We start from the raw sequence: 19,646 nt of genomic DNA, 5'->3' as shown, positions 1-19,646 counted from the left end.
CCACACCACCACCTGCATCCGTCCTCTTGACTCCAAGGCCAGTTTACCCACATGACTGGTGCTGGGTGTGAAAGAAAAGGAGCATACAGTATTGTTAAGCAACTTCTGGTTAAAGTCACAAACTCTGGAGACTCCTTGACTACTGTAAACGCCAGCGGTTCCTTGTCCCACAGCCTCTTCCTTCCTTCACGCCCCACTCTGCCAAGTCAGCCACCTGAGACTCTGCTCATTGCTCTTGTTTTCCCTGGCTCTTCTCACTTGTTTACTTAAAAATTTCTCTCTCTCCCTTGCCCTTCATTTGAATTTCTTACAGGAGGGTCTTATAAGGACACCTATTTTAATCAGAATTTCCTGTGAGTTAACAGGCAGCTGCTTTTTTTTTTTTTCATGTTTTGAAAGAAGAATGTAATCATTTCTTAAATGCCCTTTTCTGAAACTCAGCTTTAAAACAAACGCTTTTGTTACAGAAAATAATGGTTTTAAAGCCCCAGTTTAAAAGCCAAACTCTGTACAGAGGAGGAGGGGTACTTTGGACGCAGCAGGACAGCCTGTCACCCAAGGGAAAACAACCAACATGCTGCTGAAGCTGACTGCATATTTTCATTTTCAAAAAGCACTCAAGACTAAAACCACCTGTGAGCAAGTCGAGCCTCTCCGGCTGATTTAGAAGGGCCTAGCACAGTGTCCTGTCAGAAGGCACGCTTATTTTCACAGGCAAATGAATCAGTTTTTATGTGGCAGGGCCACAGCTCATTGGGATGAACTCATTAAAACTGTATAAAGCACACTGTAAGCGAGAGGTGCAATATTTCATTATTCAAACCCAGAGAATAGACAGGCGTCCTATGGAAAAGTGAGTCATATTCTCTGTGGTACATTCTGTTCATTCTGTTATAATAAACATGAGTGTTTGTTTGCTGAGTCCATTAGCATCCAACTATAAACTTGATTAGGAGGACAAGTTCCTCGGCCCGCTGCTGGGTTAGTGTGTGCACTGCCATTTGCTCGCAGTTGTATAACAGCACCAGTCATGTCAGACTGTCTTTCCAAAAGGAAATAACAGCACTTTCCTCATTTCTTTCAAATCCATCCCAAATTTCTATTTAAGACATCAAAGCAATTACTGTAATGCTTTCCATGCTTTCCGAGCTACTCATCTTTTAAAGAAATTGCTGGGAAATAAGGCACCGCTAAGGTCCCTTAATTCCAGGGTTTGAGACTTTTAAGAATCTCATGGAAAAAAGTCAAAACAAGAAGCCACAAACCTACTTTTTCTCATAAAACCCTTTTCCATATTTTATATATTAGTATTAAGTGCTGTGCTACTAGTTTGAGCTGGTTTTACAAGCTACGTGCCAGAAGATAAAATAGGTCAATAGCTTGCCTTTGAGACTGCAGAGGGTAAATTGACTAATGAAACATACTTAGTATTACCAATGTTGGGAGATGATGGCCAAGGGAAAGACTTAGATAGGGTGCTGGTTGGCTGCATCTAGAACTAGTAGTGAAACAAGGCTGGTGGAGGCAAAGGGACTTCTGGGAAGGACATTTCTATGCAGCATAAATAGCATTTTGGAAATCTGAGTCTTGCCCAGTTGTAAGCATGGGCAAGGCCTCCAACTTTTTTAATGCTTGCTGCCTTTCTAATGACTGTAGAAGGGGTGGGAGGGATTGCTGCTGACTTAGCAGGAAGAGAGTTGGAGATTAGCCACGGGTTAGAGACTTGTTTGGTGGAAGTGTTTAATCTATTTTCATAGAATCACTTGCTTGTTACAATTATTTGTCTAGTGCAGTGCTCCAGGAAGTGAGTTTTCTGTCCTGTAATATCTGAAGGGAAGGGCTGAAGACCATTATATCCACTCTCTGGCTCGGAGAGGTAGGCATTCCCAGCTTCTGGGGTGCATGACTGTATCCTTAACACTGCTCATTTTACTGATGTTTTTCTTCCATCTTCTATCCGCGGGTCAGAGGGGTGGTGGCCTGCAATTGCAGACTCTCTAGCATAGGTTGGTCACACACTGAAAAGCTGTGGAGTAACAGCAAGAGTCTGTGGGTAAAATAGCCGCTTCACTCCTCTAGCTGAACCTACCTTGAGGTACTCTGGTAAGAAATGAGCTGATTGTCTTCTTACTATGGCCAGTATCTGGTGATAGCTCTGAGGCTGCTTTCCATCCCTGAAAATATTTTTTTAAAAATAAATTCTTCTTCAAGGTATCCAGTTACTAACATCCATTTCTCCTAAGTCCCATATTGTAAGTACTTTTAGTAGCCAAGGAAAACCCTGTACTGTTCCTCCTCAAAGTCTCCTGATGCCATTCTTTGTTGAAGTGGAGAAATGCTTCAGAGCTATGTGGGTTGCTTGCAGCATCCTGCCATGTGGACAAGCCAGCACCAATAACCAGTCCAGCTCCAGGTTCCCACCCAGCAGACAGTGATGAAGCAGATGAAGGCTTTCCTCACCCACAGCAGCACCTCGGCTTGCCTCTGTGAGTCATGTGTCTCTTAACTATAAATGGGATGTATAATAAACCTGAGGGGTTTTAATCTTTAGGCATCCATGGGTATTTGCAAAAAATGAAATATGGAGTCCTGCACAATCAGCTACAGGCTGGGAAAAAAATACAGAGCATTGAAGCATTGTGCTTGAGCAGGGCCAGGATCTCTCAGTGGGTTCTCTAGCAGGAATGGAATGGTTGGCATTGTGTTTTTCTAAGTAAAATACAAGAAGTTTCTCTAGTAATGGAGCTGCTTGAATCCTGAGCAGCCTGAAGTCTTGTACACCCCCTGTGCATGCATGTCTGTGTTGCAGGTGGAAACACCAAGTTTAAGATACATAGAATGATTTTATTTCTGCTATTTACCCCTTACTTTTCCCTACCATTAACTGCCATCTTCCCACTGTGGAAATTGTCACCCTGTGGACAGGTAGTTGCAGTTTGTGGGTTTTGGGGTTTATTTGTTGGGGTTTTTTTTAGTCTGCTGTCCCTGAAGAAAGGGATGCTATATGTGTGTGGGTGCTTAGAGCAAATCTGAGAACGCTGGGTGCTGCAGGTCCTGGTCTTTGCTGTGCTGGCTCCCAGTGAGGCATGAATGCATAAAGATGTCTGGTATGAGCTGCTGCAAGAAATACATGTGCAAGCATGACGTGTTATCTGTGGGTGCTGGGTGCAGGGTTATCTCTTTGGGAACTCTAATATTTGGGTTGCTGATAGTATCGTTCCAGTGAATAAGTTTTTAGTTACTTCCCACCTCACTTTGTTTATCTGCAAAATGGGAATAGGGAACTTCCTAGAGAACCCAGAGCTAAATTTTGGATTATTCATAGCTTTTATATACCCTTGAAGAGAGCATAAACTGTAAACCTCTGAAGCTGCAAACCAACATTTCTGTGGCTTAACCATCAGAGCCCCTTTTCCAAAGACACCGCTGTATTCTCCTGGGTATGTGTTTTGTTGCAAGCCTCTGTTCAGCTTTGGCAAGCAGGGTCTCAGCACCTAGACACTACAACCCCTTTCTGTGTGTCAGAGCTAGGGAACTTCCATCATGTGCACTGGGCTTTCAAGGTGCAGGAAGCAGCATCTAGCAGGACCTGGACTCCACGGTCTGTCAGGACACAGCTCTAATATGCACAGGCAATAGCCCCCTTCCCAGCATCAGCACGTAGGGCCATTCACTGTTGGGGCTGTGGGCGTGCACACTGCCTCCCAAACTGGCTGGAAGGTCAGTCGGGTCCCCCTGTGCCTCTTGGTAACAGGCCCTGATGCTTTACCCTTGGCTCCTGGGAGGCTGTGACATTTGAGCTTACACTGGCTGCCCCAGCACAGGGAGGTCAAACAAATTGAATTACTCTTCAAATTAGCTGGATTCAGCTTTGATCGTTGTCCATTTGAGACCTTGTGTGTTTAAGCTGGAAAAATGCACGCCACGTTCCAGCCACCTCCTCCAGCCAGGGGAGCAGCGGTGCCAGTGGCAAGCGCGTGCGCTCGCTGAGCATTACTTAGCTGGAAAGGTATTGCCGAAGCGTGTCCTCTATCCAGAACCATCTCGGCTTCACCGGCCTATCTCTTACAGATGTTAATTCCTTACTGTTATCTTTACAAGTTCCAACAGAATAGTAAGCTGCAGTAAAGAAGGGATATGTTCAATTTAAGCAATGCAATTACTATGCTCTGAATAAAGCCACTTTTATTAATAAATTACCTCTCTGCCGTGACTTTAAATTTAAACAGCTGGACAGCCTCTGCTCTTTATTAATTTCCTTGGATCCTTTGGCACGAAGCCCTTGATTCCTGTGATGTAATGGTAGAAAAAGTTGGCTCCTGCCTGAGCTTCCACCCACAAGTTCTAAATTTGGAGGATGGCAAATTTCTGCAGATTCCAGAGACAGGCTATGCTCAAGACGTGCTGATGCCTTCAGTCCCATCCTATTGCACCAAACAACAAGATTGTGTGCTTTTTATAACTGGGATCATAAATATGACTCAGATGCACATGTTGTCTATGTAAGCACTTGGGGTTGGCTATCACTTTATGGCACTGGGAAGAAGCCAAGCCAAATAAAAATTGTTTTGAGTAAATATTACATTTCTAGAGCATGAATAACTTTTCTCTGCAGCCAACGTGTCACTAATGGGAATACGGGGTGGGGGGAAAGCAGTAACTAAATCATCCCACTAAACACAGACAGTCTGCAACAAGACCTGTTGTTTCGACTCGTCTGGGGTGTAATATCTCAGATAATTCGTAGCAGGTCTCAGTAAGGCTACAAGTGATGGAAATAAAAATAGCTCTATAGTTCAGCACCATCCTGCTGCACGGCTCTCTCTTGGGTGGGATCCCCACCAGTGGTATGTAAAGCAGGCAACCAAAGAACCAAGCGTCCTTCTCTCCTCACTCCCAAATGTGCAGAGGTTCAATCATGTGGATTGCTCTGTGGAGATCAGTGTTGCTACTCACATGCTCAGTGCTAAGTGTGTGCATATGTCTGTTCGGGATCTGGGCCAAAAGGAAGGATGAGTTTTTCATCCTGCGACTCTGGATCCCCGGGGGATGTCTGAATTGTAGAACATGGGGAAACAGGAGATGAGCCCACATGCAGCTCTGCGCTGCTGCACCAGAAGGCAAAGCAGCTTATCGGCTGCTCTCTGGGACAGTGATATGTCATCCCACCAGTACGTACCACTGCAGGGCTGGTCAGCATGGCTGCTGGCTCTGCTCCAGCTCTTCCAGCAAGTTGATATGTCTCAGCTTCCTCCTGATCCCAAAAATCCCAGTTACTCCTGCCCAGTAGGAGAGCTCAGCAAGCAGCTTATGAAGGGCTTCATCTACCTGAAATGCATCACTGTTTGAAGAAATGATCGGGAAACATGCCCTGATAAGGGGAATCATCAAGTCTCCCAAAAATAATTGCCAGATAGAAATAACAAATGAGAGTCTAGCTTTGAAAATCATTAGTGGCTTTCCCATTTTCTAATGGGCATGTAATCCCGAGCATTGTGCATTCCTTCATGTTGCACCTGTGAGCTTTTGCATATCAGATAAGTGCTTTCCTGAACTCTGCTGTCTTTTCCTCTTTTGTAGGTTCCTTTGGCATAGCAGGAAGAAAACCTGGCTTTAAAAGAGGCGTTCAGACAGGAAGCAGCAATGTTCCAGGAGGATTTCTGAGTCAAACGGGAGAGCAGCTGGCTTCTCAAAGTGTGTATTTCAGAGATCCCTACAACATGCTGCTGCACAGTTGGAGCAGGTGAGTGGGGAGGCGTCAAGAGCACTCAACAGTCTCATGTCCCAGCCGTCCCTATCAGAAGCATTTGGAGAGCTTTTCTATGCAGGAGGCTGGACTAGACTTGCAGATAAAATGTTTCAAGGGCTGTGAGCCCTGCAATAACAACGGCAGCCTTGACGTCAGTAAACCTGTCCCTCTGGGGACTAGTTCTGAGAAATGAGTGCCAGTTTGCCCAGCTAAGGCAGCTTTGACTGTGTTTCCAGGATCTGGACGATAAGCCTTTTTCCATGCCTTGCAAACTGCCAGTGGTCATTTTCTGCCAGGGGAGCAGCCCAAGCAGTGTACAAGGGACTGGCTCCCTCCCCTTTGTAATGCATTTTACAATTCAGAGGAACTTTTGTAATACAAGAAATTGTTTTTTTCATATTAGAGCTTCTAAATGGCTAGAACAGTTGGAAAATCCTAATTGTGTTTGGAAGATGAGAAAAAAAAACAGTGAAGAAAACATTTTGGATTGCAGAATTAGCAAACTGGGAGCTGAAGATCAGCTTCCAACACCAAAAATATTCAGGGACTCCTGTTGCAGTTGCAAGTTTAACACAAATACTGGAGCCTTCAACAAGTGATTTGCACCTACCTGCAAAAAACTTGTTGCTCTGAGTTGCAGAGCTTAGGCTCTGAAAACTGTCCAGAGATGCAACTTCCAGGTCAGTCAAGTTTAGATTTACCCCAGGATGTTTCTGGGGCTCCACACACACACACAAGAAGGGGGGAAACCTGCCTGGGGTTGATTCAGCAGCCTGAATTAGCAATGACAAAAAAGGGCTTGGCTGGAGCACATCATGACTTTATGACTACTGGTTACATTTTCCTGACACTCTGGGGGTAGTTACAGGGTGACTTAGCTCAAGTTAATTGAAGAACTAAAGGCTGTTTGATTTCTGCTGTTACCCAAGAGCTCAGAGGTGTTCTCTAGTCTCCTAAGTAAAGGTGGAGAAGCTGGAGTTGCCCTTGTGAAGGGCTGGCTGGTGGAACTGGATGTGCAGGGGCTGCCCTGATACACATGGCCCTTTCCAAGGCCTCATGCAGCAATCTCTGATGTGCGCCTATTTCAGCTTACTGTAGTATTCCTAAAGAGCTCTTTTTTTAGGGACAGCTGAGTATTTTGCAGAAGTCTGTAGGCTTTTTTAACGGGTAAATATCACTCAAGTTTCACCAATGAACAGCTGAGGCGTAAGGAGGTTAAGGGACCTGACGAAGGTGATAGCAAGTCAAATTGTTAGGAATTTTGTAGCTCTGAAATATCATCTTTCTACAACAGGAAACCCTCTCAGGAGTAGTAGGTTTTCATTAAAACAACAGTTCAAACCTGTCGATCTCAATATATCAGGAAAAAGAGGAATGTAGAAAATGTGAGAGTTAGCATTGTCTGTCTTAAACTAAACCACCAGGTTCCCGTTCCTATGGAGAAACAAATACCCCACAGGCATCATGGTGTCTTTGATTTATTTTTGGAAGCTGAAAAATCCCCCTTTTTGTGTCTTAGCTAAGAAAAAAAAAAAAAAAAAAAGGATTTTGTGGGCCAACAAAAGGTTTCTGGAGGAAAAAAACCCTCCAGTCCCACTTCTCAAGAGTTTATGACATGAGCAGTTAAGCTAATGTAATCCAACTTAGCCTCCCCTACATTTCAAAATTGGATTAAAGTTCGTAAGTCGTTGAGGGAAAATGTTACCCAACAGAGGAACTGTGTGACTCTCCAGTTAGTATCAGGCCCTCACAGCTGCGGGTGCAGACCCTGCCTTCCGTCTCCTGAACAGATCGGGGTAACCAGCGTGCCCAGAGCTGGCGATGGGGCATCACTGCTGCTCGGCCTTTGCGTGAGGTGGAAGCCCTCCGAGCTGTGATGACCGGACATGCTGGCAGCCTTGTTGTTTGCAATCTGCCCCGTCCTCACTCTTTTTGCTTTTCTTTGGTGAAGTAAGGAATCCAAACCCCGGGAAGAGGTTTGGGTTTGGTGCTACGTGTGCTTTCCTTGCAAAAGGAGAGTGGGTTTTCCCTCCTGCAGTAGCAGTGAGCTGCTGCACGTACACAAGTGACGCAGCTCCACTCATGCTACCAGCTCAGCTGTAAAAGAACCCGTGCGGCACCGCGTCTGTGTGAATCCGCCTTTCAAAACAGGACCCGCAGATGTGATTAATTACGAGCCTGCGGAGCGGCCGCGCCGGGAGCCGGCTCAGAGGGCCGTGCGGCGGTGTCCGGCTGCCACCTGGCGTCCGGGGCCGCCGCGGGGCAGGGCGCGGGAAGCACCCCCGAGTCACCCCGGACCGACGACAGAGCTGTTCGAGTGGCAACCTCTGGTCTACGTCCAAGCCGTGAGCAAATCCTGTCCAGACTCACCAAGGCCCCCCGCCACGGTATCTCCCGCATTCCTGCGGCAGATCTGGTATTTCTTATTGTTCTCCCCGTCTCTGGGGGAGCAGCTGCAGCTGCCTGGCCGGCCTGCCGGGGCAGGAGCTGGCAGAGCCCCGCGCTGCGGCTCCCAGAACTAGCCGGGGGCTTTGGAAAAATCGTGTCAGTCTTCTCGCCCTGCTGCAGCATGTAGGGAGTCGGGGCTGAGCAGGAGGGGCGAGATAAAACTGAGAAAAGAATGGAAAACTGGAAGAGCTGAGAGTGGCGGTGCAGGCTCGGCACACGCTGCCCTGGGCCCAGCGCTCGCCCGGGAGCTTATTGCTAAAATAGCCGCGCCGCTCTGCAGCAGCAGCGCGCCTCTGGTACATGCCTGCTGACGGGTATGCTGTCAGCAGGGACACCGAGCCCAGCAGGGTGAGGAGAGGGAGCTGTCTTTGAGGCTGTGCAGGACTGGTCCACGCTCTGCAGAGACAGCAGAAGTGCCAGGGAGCAGTCTGGGCCAGCAAGGGCGTTTGGCACTCGGTGTGGTTTTCTTTCTGCCTTCTCCTTTGGTGAGCTGCTCTGCCAGGCTGGTTCTCATACCTGCCTGCGCCCAGCTCGTGGCTGCCCAGTCCTGGGAAGTGTGATTTCAAGGAGTATTAGCTCCGGATTTTGTCCTGCTGGTGGGGAGGATTTGCTGGCTGGTGGTGGCCTGAGAGCAATTACGGGTTTGACGGTTGCTGCCTGTAATGGTGACAGTGGCAGGAGCATGAGGAACGCAGGCAGGCAGGTTTCTTTTGCTAGAGGAGCTGTCTACAGGTATGCTGTGAGACCACGCCTGGGGTGATGGCTGCTGCTGGCCAACTATCCCCACAGAATGCTCTGGGCCAACAGCAACCCCCTTGGGCATCATGCAGCCTTCACAGGCAGGCAATGGTCTCAGTAAAGTAAGACAGCAAATGGAGAAGATGCCACCTCCATCCCTACAGGAGCAGTCCCACACTGAGTGCCTGGGCCACGCCTCAGCTTTGGGGGGACCTGTATGCGAGCAGGCTGTACCTACCTCCATCACTTCCCACCTTCTCTTGCACTTAGGGAAAACCTAGCTGCAAAACAGGGCATGCTCCTCCCTCACAGGCAGGTATGGTGGTCAGTTTCACAGCTTGGAAAGAGCAAAACTGCCCCAGTGCATCTCTGGCAAAGGGAAATGGTTTGGAAAAAACAACCTTAGGCTGCTCTAAATGCAGTGTTTCAGTCCCAGCTATGCTGTGAGAGGGACTGTCTAAAGGTGTCTAAGCAGAGACTGACCCTAAATAGGTTAAGTGTGGGGGTTTTTTTCCTTTTTTGGTCAGGACCAAGGAATTGGACACCCCCAGGCCCTGGGCTTCCCCAGCACACAAGGGCTGAGCTGCACAAACCTCTTTGGAGTGGAACGAGAAATCCCCATGCTGCGGTAGGCATTGAAACGGATAATAAATACCAACACTGAGAGAGCCCAGGCTGATTTTGAAACTGTCTTGTGTCAAGGCTGGGGTTTTTAACCACATCTGAGATATTAACCAGTTCAAATTGGACATATTGGTCAAGTTAGGTGAAAGGACACAGGGACCTTTTGCAACTGTGGGCAGGAGCGGCTGACATAAACCTGCAGGAGTCACACTCAAACATCCTCACAAACACCCTGGTAGGTTCCTTGGTCTGTGTTGTCTGAGAAAATCACTGTTGTGTGCTCAGAAAAAAAATACAACAGGAATAATGGCAGGTGAGCATTTGCACAAATGTATTGGGCCTGAATCCTGTAAAAGTTGTTTGTGTGCTGTAGCCGTGGCAAGTAGCTCTGTTAATTAGCAATGATGAACAGCAGCACATAAAGCTAGACCAAGCTCTGTTGATAGGCAGCAGAGCGATGTGAGCAAGGAGCACACTGTCTAAGGTAGAAAAGATTGTGGGTGTTTTTGTGCTTGTTTTATTAAGGAATTTAAAATAATGATCAATGGGGGAAAGTGAGTCCAGTTGTTCTGGGGTTTGTGGTTGTTTTTTTGCGGTCTTCATTCTGCCCATGGGCTTTCCTCTGGCCAGCTGCTCCTGTCCTTTTACATTACTTCTGTCAATTAGTTTAAGGTATCAGAAAGAAGCAGGGAGAGGGCTGCAGTCAAGTGGTCTTTCTGGGATTGTGCTTGTAGGTGTTAAGATGCCTCCTTAAATCTCCCTCTGAAGGCTTTTCAATATACTTTCCTCTTTTGTTTTGCATCATACTGTTCAAATTTTAATTTCTTTTGGAGGTGAGACACAGCTACCTTTTGCCAAACCTTTTTTCACCTTAAGTGTTAAAACAACCACTGGCCTTTCCCTTATCTGCTGGATGTGTACTTCCCACATACCCAAAAAGCCAGTTCATAAACCTGGGCTTTTCTGCGCTTTCACTTCCCCAGCATTTCCAGGTAGTTACAAGTTCACAGTGAGACTCAATGTGTGACAGTCACAACAGTCACTAAATTCATGTGGAGTTACAGGCTTTCTGTTTGTATTGTATTTTATTTTGGAACTCACAGCCATGTTAGCAGGAAAAGGAGTCCTCAAGATGTGATGTCATATGACTGCTCACCCTGCCTGACAGGGAGCTCCAAAGTGTTTCAAACCACAGACTGGTCTTTTCCCCCACACCCCTTATTTGTGACTGGAAGGAATGAATCTGGGTCCTGCTCCCAAGAGGGGAGTACGTGTGAGCTGGCACACACCTCTGTCTCTCAGCCCCACTCCTGCAGCCTCAGGGCTTTTTATCCTGCATGGCTATGAGCAATGGGACTAGGGAGACCTGGCTGGGCAGGAAGGGTGGCACCTGGGAAAACTCCAGTCACAGGTAAATAACCTTCCTTACATTCCGCCCCCCCCCCCACCCCCCGACCCACTTTAATCCTCTTAGGAAAGCTGTGCAGCAGCCCAGGCTTTGCCCTGCAGCTGGGGGCTTGCTGGGTGATGGGTCTGTCTCTGCACAGTGTCTTTCCGTGGCGTTTGGTGTTTTGGAAAATGTGCCTGAACTCGCTTCAAGGTTCTGACCGTAACTTTATGTATTGTAACAGCCTCTTTCCTGGGCTCACGGGACATCTTGGGTTCAGATACACGGAGCTGAGCTAACGGGAGACCGGAATTGGCTGGTGACCCGGAGGACAGCGGCAGTGAGGTGACCGTGCTGCAGCGGCAGAGCCGGGTCCCTGGGCGCGCTCCCGGCCGGTGCAGCTCTCGCGCCACGGGCGGCTGCAGGCGCTGGCGGGGCGGACCCAAGGGGACATGTCCCGTTGCCTCGGGACCCCCTCGTCGGGCGAGTCCTGGCCCGGCCACCAGAGGGCAGCCGGAGCCCGGCCGTGAGCCCGGACCCGGCGCGGCTCTTGCTCCGCCTCTGGTCCAGCCGGTACCGCCAGGCGGGGGGGCCGGTGCTCCCTCCGTGATGCGAGAAGATATCAACCAGGAGAGAGTCGCGATTATCAAATAACTGGCACAGCGTAGGTTGGGAAGTCCCTAACTGATGAGTGGGGGAACTAAAATCGTGCTGGTGTGTTGGGAGGTTGATGATTGTTTTACTGAGGGACAACTTCATGGCACGTTACGGTGCGTCTCTTCTGTGCCCTCCAGAGACAAATAATTACGTCTCTCCCTAGCGGTTAAAAGCCCTTATGCCTATCCCCTCTCCTGGCCACGCACCAGCTTGCTCAGAAGTGATTAATATAGGCGGTGGGGGGCAGTTGGACTAGATGATCTCAGGGCATCTTTTCCAACCTTAATGATTCTATGAAAAATTGTTAACTGCTTCAGATACTGAAGATTAAAAATCAGAGCAGTTGTTTTCAGTTCACTTTTATGGAACTGGATGGTGCAGCTACTGTTCCAGAAGACCTGTGTGACTGAACAGTAGCTGCTTTTGGGGTTGCTCCCACATCTACCCCTCCCAACCCCCGCCACAGCCCAGGATAGAGATCTTTAATTGCCCTTACACACTGTTGCTTTGCCTCACAGGCTTTGCCTTCATGGCTGTTCCTGGAGGAAAGTTAAACAGAAGTAATATGTTGCTGGAAACCTGCCTATTACAGTTTGGGAATAAGGATCTAGCAGTCTCATAAATCAGCTCCATAAAATTGTCATAGGGAAAATACAAATCCTGTCTGCCTTAGAGCAGCACTCATGGCCCTGTGCTGCTGGTTTGCAGGATTTTCCACCACTGGCAGCAAATAACCCTGAATCTGGCAGACAGACAGGTGACCTACGGCCTCCCGTGCATCATACTGAGGGGTGAAGAACAGCAGCAGCTTTCCCCTGTCACTGCAGGTAAGCCTGACGCATATTTAAGGCTCAACGCTGTCCCAAGGCTTCTCAGGGTGGAACAGAGATGGCCATGGCATTGCATTTCATTGGGGGTGTCCAAGCAGTCCCTTGGAATGAGAGTGCTGTAACCCTGGGGCTCACCGGAAGTGACGCCATGCAGCACCGCTTCATGAGCTGCACTGACTCTGACTCACAGCTCTGCGCTCTTTGAGTGCTGTTTTGTGTAGCTTCAATGGATGGACTCATGAGTATGTTCACGCAAAACACAATTAGTTAATTTTTAAACCAACCTCTTCCTGCACTTTTACTGTGCAACACTTCCCTCAAAGCTTTCTTGGTTGGTCAGAGCAAGTGAGACCAAAGCTAAGAGGGGACTCGTCTCATTTCCTCTTCTAATCGTGACTAAGGCGGACATACGCGGATGACGGTCTAACGAGGGGCTGCTCTGCGTGCCAAGGCACAGGTCGCTCTGTACTCAGGTACCCCGCGCCGCAGCCCTGCTCCCCCTTGGCTGCCTGGTAAGAGCAGGGCTGGCACCCTGAGCCCGCACGTGTTCCTGCAGCTGGAATTGTTCTAGCAATGCCTGTCCCGGCTGGCATGTTTTGTGCTCCAGGGAACAGCTGAACTGCACCCTCAAGCCACTGCAAGTCAGCATCACTGATGCTGTGTCACAGCACACTGAATGTTACCATTTAAGAGAAGTGGTGCAGTCAATTTCCACTGCCTTATCTGTGCAATAAGCCTTTACTATAGCTTTAATCCAAAGCCCCTTGCTCAGAGCATGAAGAGTGTACTTCTGCCACCAAAGGTAAAACTTCCACACAACAACTAACGGAGTTTGAACTCCAGGAGCCCAAAAGAAACCTGTGCAAAAAGACATCCGTTACCTCAGAAATGTAAATGACTTTGTATTACTTTATTAAATAGCCAATTCTAAAGAACAGTAAAAAATATGAAAACATGCATCATTTGGTGTTCTTAAAAAACATTTGCCCAAAATAAAGACTGTTAGAAAAATTAAACAACACGGTTTAGCCCCAGTACACCTTCTGCTCTCCACATAAAGATACGTGGTAGTTATAAATACTGTTCTGTCTCCTTTAGCAAAGTTTACCAATGTATACATTAGTATTTCTATTGCAGCTTTTTTTCACATTTCTTTTGTAAACATAATCAATTAAAAAAACCGCCACGTTAGCAAGCTTAAGGAACTACTGCTTTCCTGTACAGTAAATACAAGTAGGAAGATCCTGGATTTTCCTGCTGCTCCAATCAGCCCTCTGTTTACTGAGATATTAGAGATTTCAATTAGTATAAAAATATAACCAGAGAATAGCTGTCTGAGGAGATTCAGTATTTGAGTGAGTCTTAGTTAAAGGTGAACAAAATGCTATTGACTTCCAGATCTGAAGATCACTTCTGTGCAGCTCCTCTGCTGAGGTCCTTGTGTCACGACACCACACACACAGCATTATCCTGCTGAAACATTCCCTTCTTGCTTACTAAAAATAATTTAACATGTAGCTGTGAACTAAAAAGCTGGCACTAAGAGCTGGGCCACCATGTGCGGTGCACAGACAAAGCTCAGAGCTAACCAGCCACACCAGTGAGCACCTGCTCTTCGGGAGGGCGTGACTGAGTTCTCAAGACGCCTGTACAGTTGCCCGAGATTACCGTGTTACCTCACACCAGACTGACTGCTTGTCTGGTGTGGGAGCTCTACCAAGCAAAATCAGGGGCTCATTCCTTTCCCCTGCAGAAACAGAAAGAACTGGCCTTCTTCCTAGGGAGAATTTGGAGACAGAAGAGGCTCTTTGGGAAGCCTTGTTATTAGAAACATTGAAATTATTTTATTGATGTGAATTATTTTTTTCTAAAACAGTATTGCTACACATTTATCTTTTTTTAGCTAAACTAAAAAGGTCAGACTGACTTTTCCCCTTGCAATTTCTTTAATCTGGCCTCCAATTAAAAATATGACAAAACTTCTACATCTGAACCCATGGTAGGATACGATCATCTTTCTTGCACAACCAGAGCCTCGATGCAGACGGTAGTTGGCCTGCACCTGCCATCACCTTCCATCCACCTGTACCAGACATCTGTAAGCCAAAACTCTGCATCTTTTAAACTACAAAGTGAACTCTTGTCAAGGGGTGGGGGGTTTTTTAGCGCTTCTCACGTATGAGGCAGGACGAGAACAACTTGCATGAATAGTTTTTCCAAAGGTCTGACAGCAGCATTTTGTTCCTGCCTATTTCCAGTTCTTTTGTTTGGATTCCTGCAAACAGAGGGAAACGGGACACACGACCCCACCCGCCAGCAGGTACCCAGTGATGCCAGTCCGCCCTCGCTAAGGAAGGACCTATCACAGCAGTAAGCTCTGTGCGAACAGCAACAGATGGACAGAGGAAAGGTCAGAGGAGACTCAATGGAAGGAAAGGTAATGCTTTGCATCACAGCCAGACAGAACCTCCAGGAGTGCTTTAGCCTGGGTTGAAATGATACTAACAACTGCACCAATGACACAACTGCTTCCCTTGTGTGTTGGAATGGAAATGCTGCTGCTTGATCACTTAGGCACTGTCAGACTGTTACAGGCCAGTATCAAACTCTGTCACAAGCTATATTTAAATACAAATCTTCAACCACAAAGTTTTATATAAAAGAACAGAATTTCTGGAAACACAAGGGAAAACAGCAAGAACTGCCAGACACCACATACTATAATTACTGGGCTCTGAGTAGGCACTCCTATGTGGTAAACGGTATTTCCTCTGCAGAAAGGCCCAACCTGCTGAGCAAACTAAGATCTCTGTAAGCAAGCAGCTGCTCTGTGCAAAGCAGAAGGAACGAAGGTGGGCTTCTATTCACAAGTGATATGTCAGCTACCGTCGTCACTCGGAAGTGGCTTTTTTCCCTTTCCAGCTCTTTTGTCTTTGCTCAAGTTCAGCTTCAGTGAAGGCGGCCGGGCCCCAGTTTGTGATTAAATGAGGATTCTTGGAGCCTGGAAGGCAGAGGGCAATACTTGAAACAGGCAGTTCTGACAGAGACGTTGCTCAGCCACCATCAGTGGAGCAGGCTGAGTGTCACTGTTCATTAACTCTTCCCAAACACCAACTATTTCAGCTTTCTGTACTTCATATTTTTTGCCATTAGCACTTACACCAACTGCATTGAATGCCACACTGTGCAATGTTCAGGTTGATCCTTGTTTTGTTTTAAATAAACAAACACCAATAGTTTTTTTAAAATAAGTTATAGTAGGGCCAGTAGAGGTAAAGATGAGAAAATTACCATCATCTGTTTTCACAAATGTGGTATTTATAGGCAGCTGTGAAACCAATAAGCTACAGGAAAAGGCAGACTTCAGTACACCACTAGGTGATCTAAGTATGCTAGACAGAACAAACACGTTTTCTGTAACCTTCCTGTTGGTAACTTACCTGGCTCTATTAGTCGAATTAGTCCCTCATGATGGGCTACTTTATCTTTCCAACTCTTGGTGTTATTAGCTGCCGTTTCCAACTTTTTCTTAACCTCCTGAAATAAAAAGATATATCGCACTTAAGAACAACTTTTCTCTGGTTTATGTAGAAAGAAAAAACCCCATCCTTTTAAGTCCAAAGACAGACCCATGCTAATTCAACCAGCGCTCCATGTAGTGCAGACGACTTCATTTCTAACCATCCCAAGTAATTCAGTCACTAGCCAGGCACAAGTACGCTGCCACCGCAGGAACCAAAATGAACTAGGGTTTGAAAGATTTTCTAGCTGCCCAAGTGGGGCTCGTCTTCATGGAGACTGAAAGCAGAAACACGAGTTTCAAAACAGGAAAATGCATTTTCTGTTGAAAACTAAGACAATCTGGTGGGGGGTACCTCACTGTCAGAAATTAGGAAAAGGGAAAGTGCTGTGAGCCCTGAGCAAGGAGGAGGTATTTTTCACTCTAAACCCGTCTCTTGGTCAGCTCCAAACAGAAAGCCAGAATGTTTATTTCTAAAATAACGAGTCAGCTCAGCACAGTGACCTACTCCATCATTTGGTTTGTGGGGGGGTTTGTTTGTTTGTTTGTTTTTTATGTCTGTTGTAATCAGCAACTTCTTTGGCGCAGTAAATGATGTTTCATATGCAAAAAGCCTGAGATGTCATCTACAGAAAGGTATTAGCCAAAAGGTGTCTAATGAGGGTGTTAGATCTAACACCAGCACGGTAAGTTGTAAAGCAGCCAGATCTGCACCACCTGGGCCTCTGCAGTCACTGCAGCGTTTGTACTCTGTGCCAGCTGGGACAGCTCGCTGGCTTGTCCTTCACAGAGCTGACCGCTGGGGCACAGAGGCAGCATAAACACACTCCCTCCTCAAACAGAAACACAGTCATGTTTTGTTTCCGGACCTAAACACACATGGGGATCAACACCTCCCCAGCCCTAGAAAGTACGCAGCACTGCAGGCTTTGTACCTGCTGGATTCTGACTCTGATTTCTTCCATGAATAAAGCTAGGGGCCTTCACCAGAAACACCAGAGCACAGAACAGGCACAGCATTCGGAATGCGAGGCCCTGCTACACGCAGAGACTGCAGCTAAGTCCTAGCTAGCCTTGACACCAGTTCAGTGCTGAAATACCTTCTTGAGGAGCAAGGGCCTACAGTAGCACATTGATTTTTTCACCTTAGAAGACAATATTCCCCAGGACATCATCAAAACAATACAAGAATCAAAAGCACAAGGCATTTAGTTATGACAGCAATGGGATGGCATAAGAAGTTAGACAGCAGATGTGGAAGACAAAGGCACAGACAGTATTTGAGGCTCGCATGCGACCTGGGACAAAAGAATAAAGACGGTGGCACGTCTGAAACGTGTCCTCCTCTTCCAATCTATCTCTTGGCCTAGGCAAAACCCCCGACACACAACTGTCCTACCTGTTGGTACAAATTTCACACCACAGTAATCCTTAACACAGCATGATACTGGTGAACTTCAGTTCCAGCTAAACTGCTGAGTACCTGGTGAAGGGGGGGAGGCTGGTGAACAGAACAGCTCACCTCATACTGCTCAAGGGCCTCCTTCCTTTCCAGTTCCAGTTGTTCCAGCTGCTGCATAGCAACTTGAAGAGCCTGCTCCTTTATCAGTCTCTGGTTTTCTAGTTCTTGCTTCTCTGCCTCTGTCATCTGAATGGTCTGTTGCTGCTGCAAGTGCCATTTTTCCAGTTCAGCTCTCTTTGCTGACTCCTCTTCCAGTAATCTGCAATGGGCAGTGCAATGTTAACTGCACTTCAAAGTAAGCTGCATCTGTTATGTAAGCATATGTGTAGGGGAGCCAAACCAATTCTTTTTCTTGCCTTTTGAAATTTTTACTTAAAAAAAAAAGCTTGGGAAGCAGGGAGAAAGTTGTTGCTTGTTGGCTTGTCCTTAGTGTAAAGCTGAAATCATGCCAGCAGTGTGAGCAGCCTGACTGCCACAAAGGGCTACTCAGAAAGTTCAGTCAATAGTGCAAAGACACACACGCACAGCCCCCCAACCCCTCCCCACCACAGAAGTTCCCTTGATTGTCTTAGGAGGACTGAATATATGAAGAAACAAGCCATACTAAACCAAAGCCCATAGGAGTACAAGGACACTTAACCCTTTATCAATTACAATGTAAATCTGTGATACAACACAGAGAAAGTCAGGCTCAGTTACTGCTTTATAAATTGCACAACAGCAAAGTTTGTTCAGAGTGATTTCAGCTTTTCAAGTGTTGACATGTGCAACGCCTGAGACAAATAAGCGTGCCTGCTTCCCTGGAATGGTTGAGCCTTCCCAGCACTGAGAGCTAATCAAGCATAACAAAGAAGTCACAAATACCACCTTTGCCCGTCATAGCTTAAGAAAAAAATAAATCTCTGCTGTGTTTGGCCTTCAAGCTAGTCCCCCTTTCCAGCGAGGTGTCCAGGATGCAAACAATCTCTAACAGATTGTTCACAGTGCACAGTTGTTCACTGCTGCAGGAGGGAGCGGGGGACTGAAATATAAATCTCTCCTAGGTAAAACCCTTACCTGGCTTGAAGTTTCCTTACAGTCTCTTCATCTTGACGTGCCTGTTTCTCGTCCTCCAAAGCTTCTTGTAGCTGCTTATACATTTCTTCCAGTTCACGTACTCTCTGTAAATACTGTTCCAGTTCAGAGGATTTCTGAGCAACCTGCTCTTCCATTTTTTGTCTTACCTAGCAACAGAAATTGAGGACACATACGTGATGCCTCGGACACACCATTCAACATAGGCTTCCAGTTAAAGAAATTGCCAGGTGTTCCTTCAGATAATGTTTTCAGACACAAACCTTTTCATGCTGCCTGCAGAGCAAAACTGATAAAACTGAGTCTGGAGTTGTAGATGTGTAACTGAAAGCATATAAAAAAATAAACACCATCACAGGCTACTTACAGTGCCCTACCTCACACAGCACGGGACTTTTACAGGGGTTTAAACTTCAGTCGGTTTGATTGTGCCACTTAGTTTACAGATAACAGGACAAAGGAAGAGAAAGTTTGTGGAGTGTCCAGAGGCAAAGGTCAGGCTGGTTTGATTACACTGTTTCCACTCCCTCCTCAGCAAGTCCTCCCCTGGCAGCAGCGTACTGCAGACGCTCCTATCTGGATGTTGGCACAGCACAGGGCTGCTGAGGGGCTGGAAACGGGTGAAGGAGGTTGGCTTTGCTAAGAGAAGAGCAACTGTAACAAAAGCCAAAGGTAAGGCATAGAGGAAGGTGAGGGGCTGCTGCATATCCACAGTCCCCCAGTCTCTGATCCTCACCCCTCACCATTCACTGACCAGAGCAGGAAAACAGTGCGCAGGGGCACCAGAGCCCTCCTCCCGCTCAGCCCCTCGCTGTGCTGGGGGCACCAGCGGTCACCTGGCTTCGAGCTGAGGTGGCATAAAGCACCAAACCCTCAGCATTCAGCAGTGCCTAACATGTACCTCACCAATAGTAAGCACAGCTCCTGAAGTCAGCAGGGAAGGCTTGTGATCAAAGTGCACAGGATGGCACACCCTGCTGCACTGCTCTGCAGCCTGCTTTCCCTCAGCTGACCTCAACCCCACTGACCCAGAAAGTGATGGCACTCAGGAGCTCGTGCTCTGCCCATAGCTTAGTGCCATGTGCCTTTACGCCCCAAGACATTCCATCGCACTGACGTGGCTATTCCTACTTTTCTCTGGCTAACAAAACAGCCTC

The 19,646-nt window shown here is 47.2% G+C and overlaps 1 protein-coding gene across 2 annotated transcripts in view; it reads right to left on the bottom strand.

Annotated features, from left to right (window-relative positions):
* Positions 1-15,214: 15,214 nt before the first annotated feature.
* SWAP70 (switching B cell complex subunit SWAP70) overlaps positions 15,215-19,646 on the bottom strand; it is a gene marked incomplete at its 5' end in the record, with an annotated part of 37,852 nt that continues 33,420 nt past the window's right edge. For both annotated transcript variants that reach the window (XM_084262961.1, XM_084262962.1), the window contains 4 exons: positions 15,215-15,434; positions 15,874-15,970; positions 17,476-17,674; positions 18,472-18,638. In XM_084262961.1, coding sequence (XP_084119087.1) covers positions 15,325-15,434; positions 15,874-15,970; positions 17,476-17,674; positions 18,472-18,638 — 573 coding nt within the window. In that variant the 3' untranslated portion in view covers positions 15,215-15,324. The remainder of the gene's footprint in view (positions 15,435-15,873; positions 15,971-17,475; positions 17,675-18,471; positions 18,639-19,646) is intronic.

This window comes from Gallinula chloropus (genome assembly GCF_964237585.1).
Source record: "Gallinula chloropus genome assembly, chromosome: 4".
Lineage (NCBI taxonomy): Eukaryota > Metazoa > Chordata > Aves > Gruiformes > Rallidae > Gallinula > Gallinula chloropus.
This window is presented reverse-complemented; position numbering and strand designations above follow the sequence as displayed.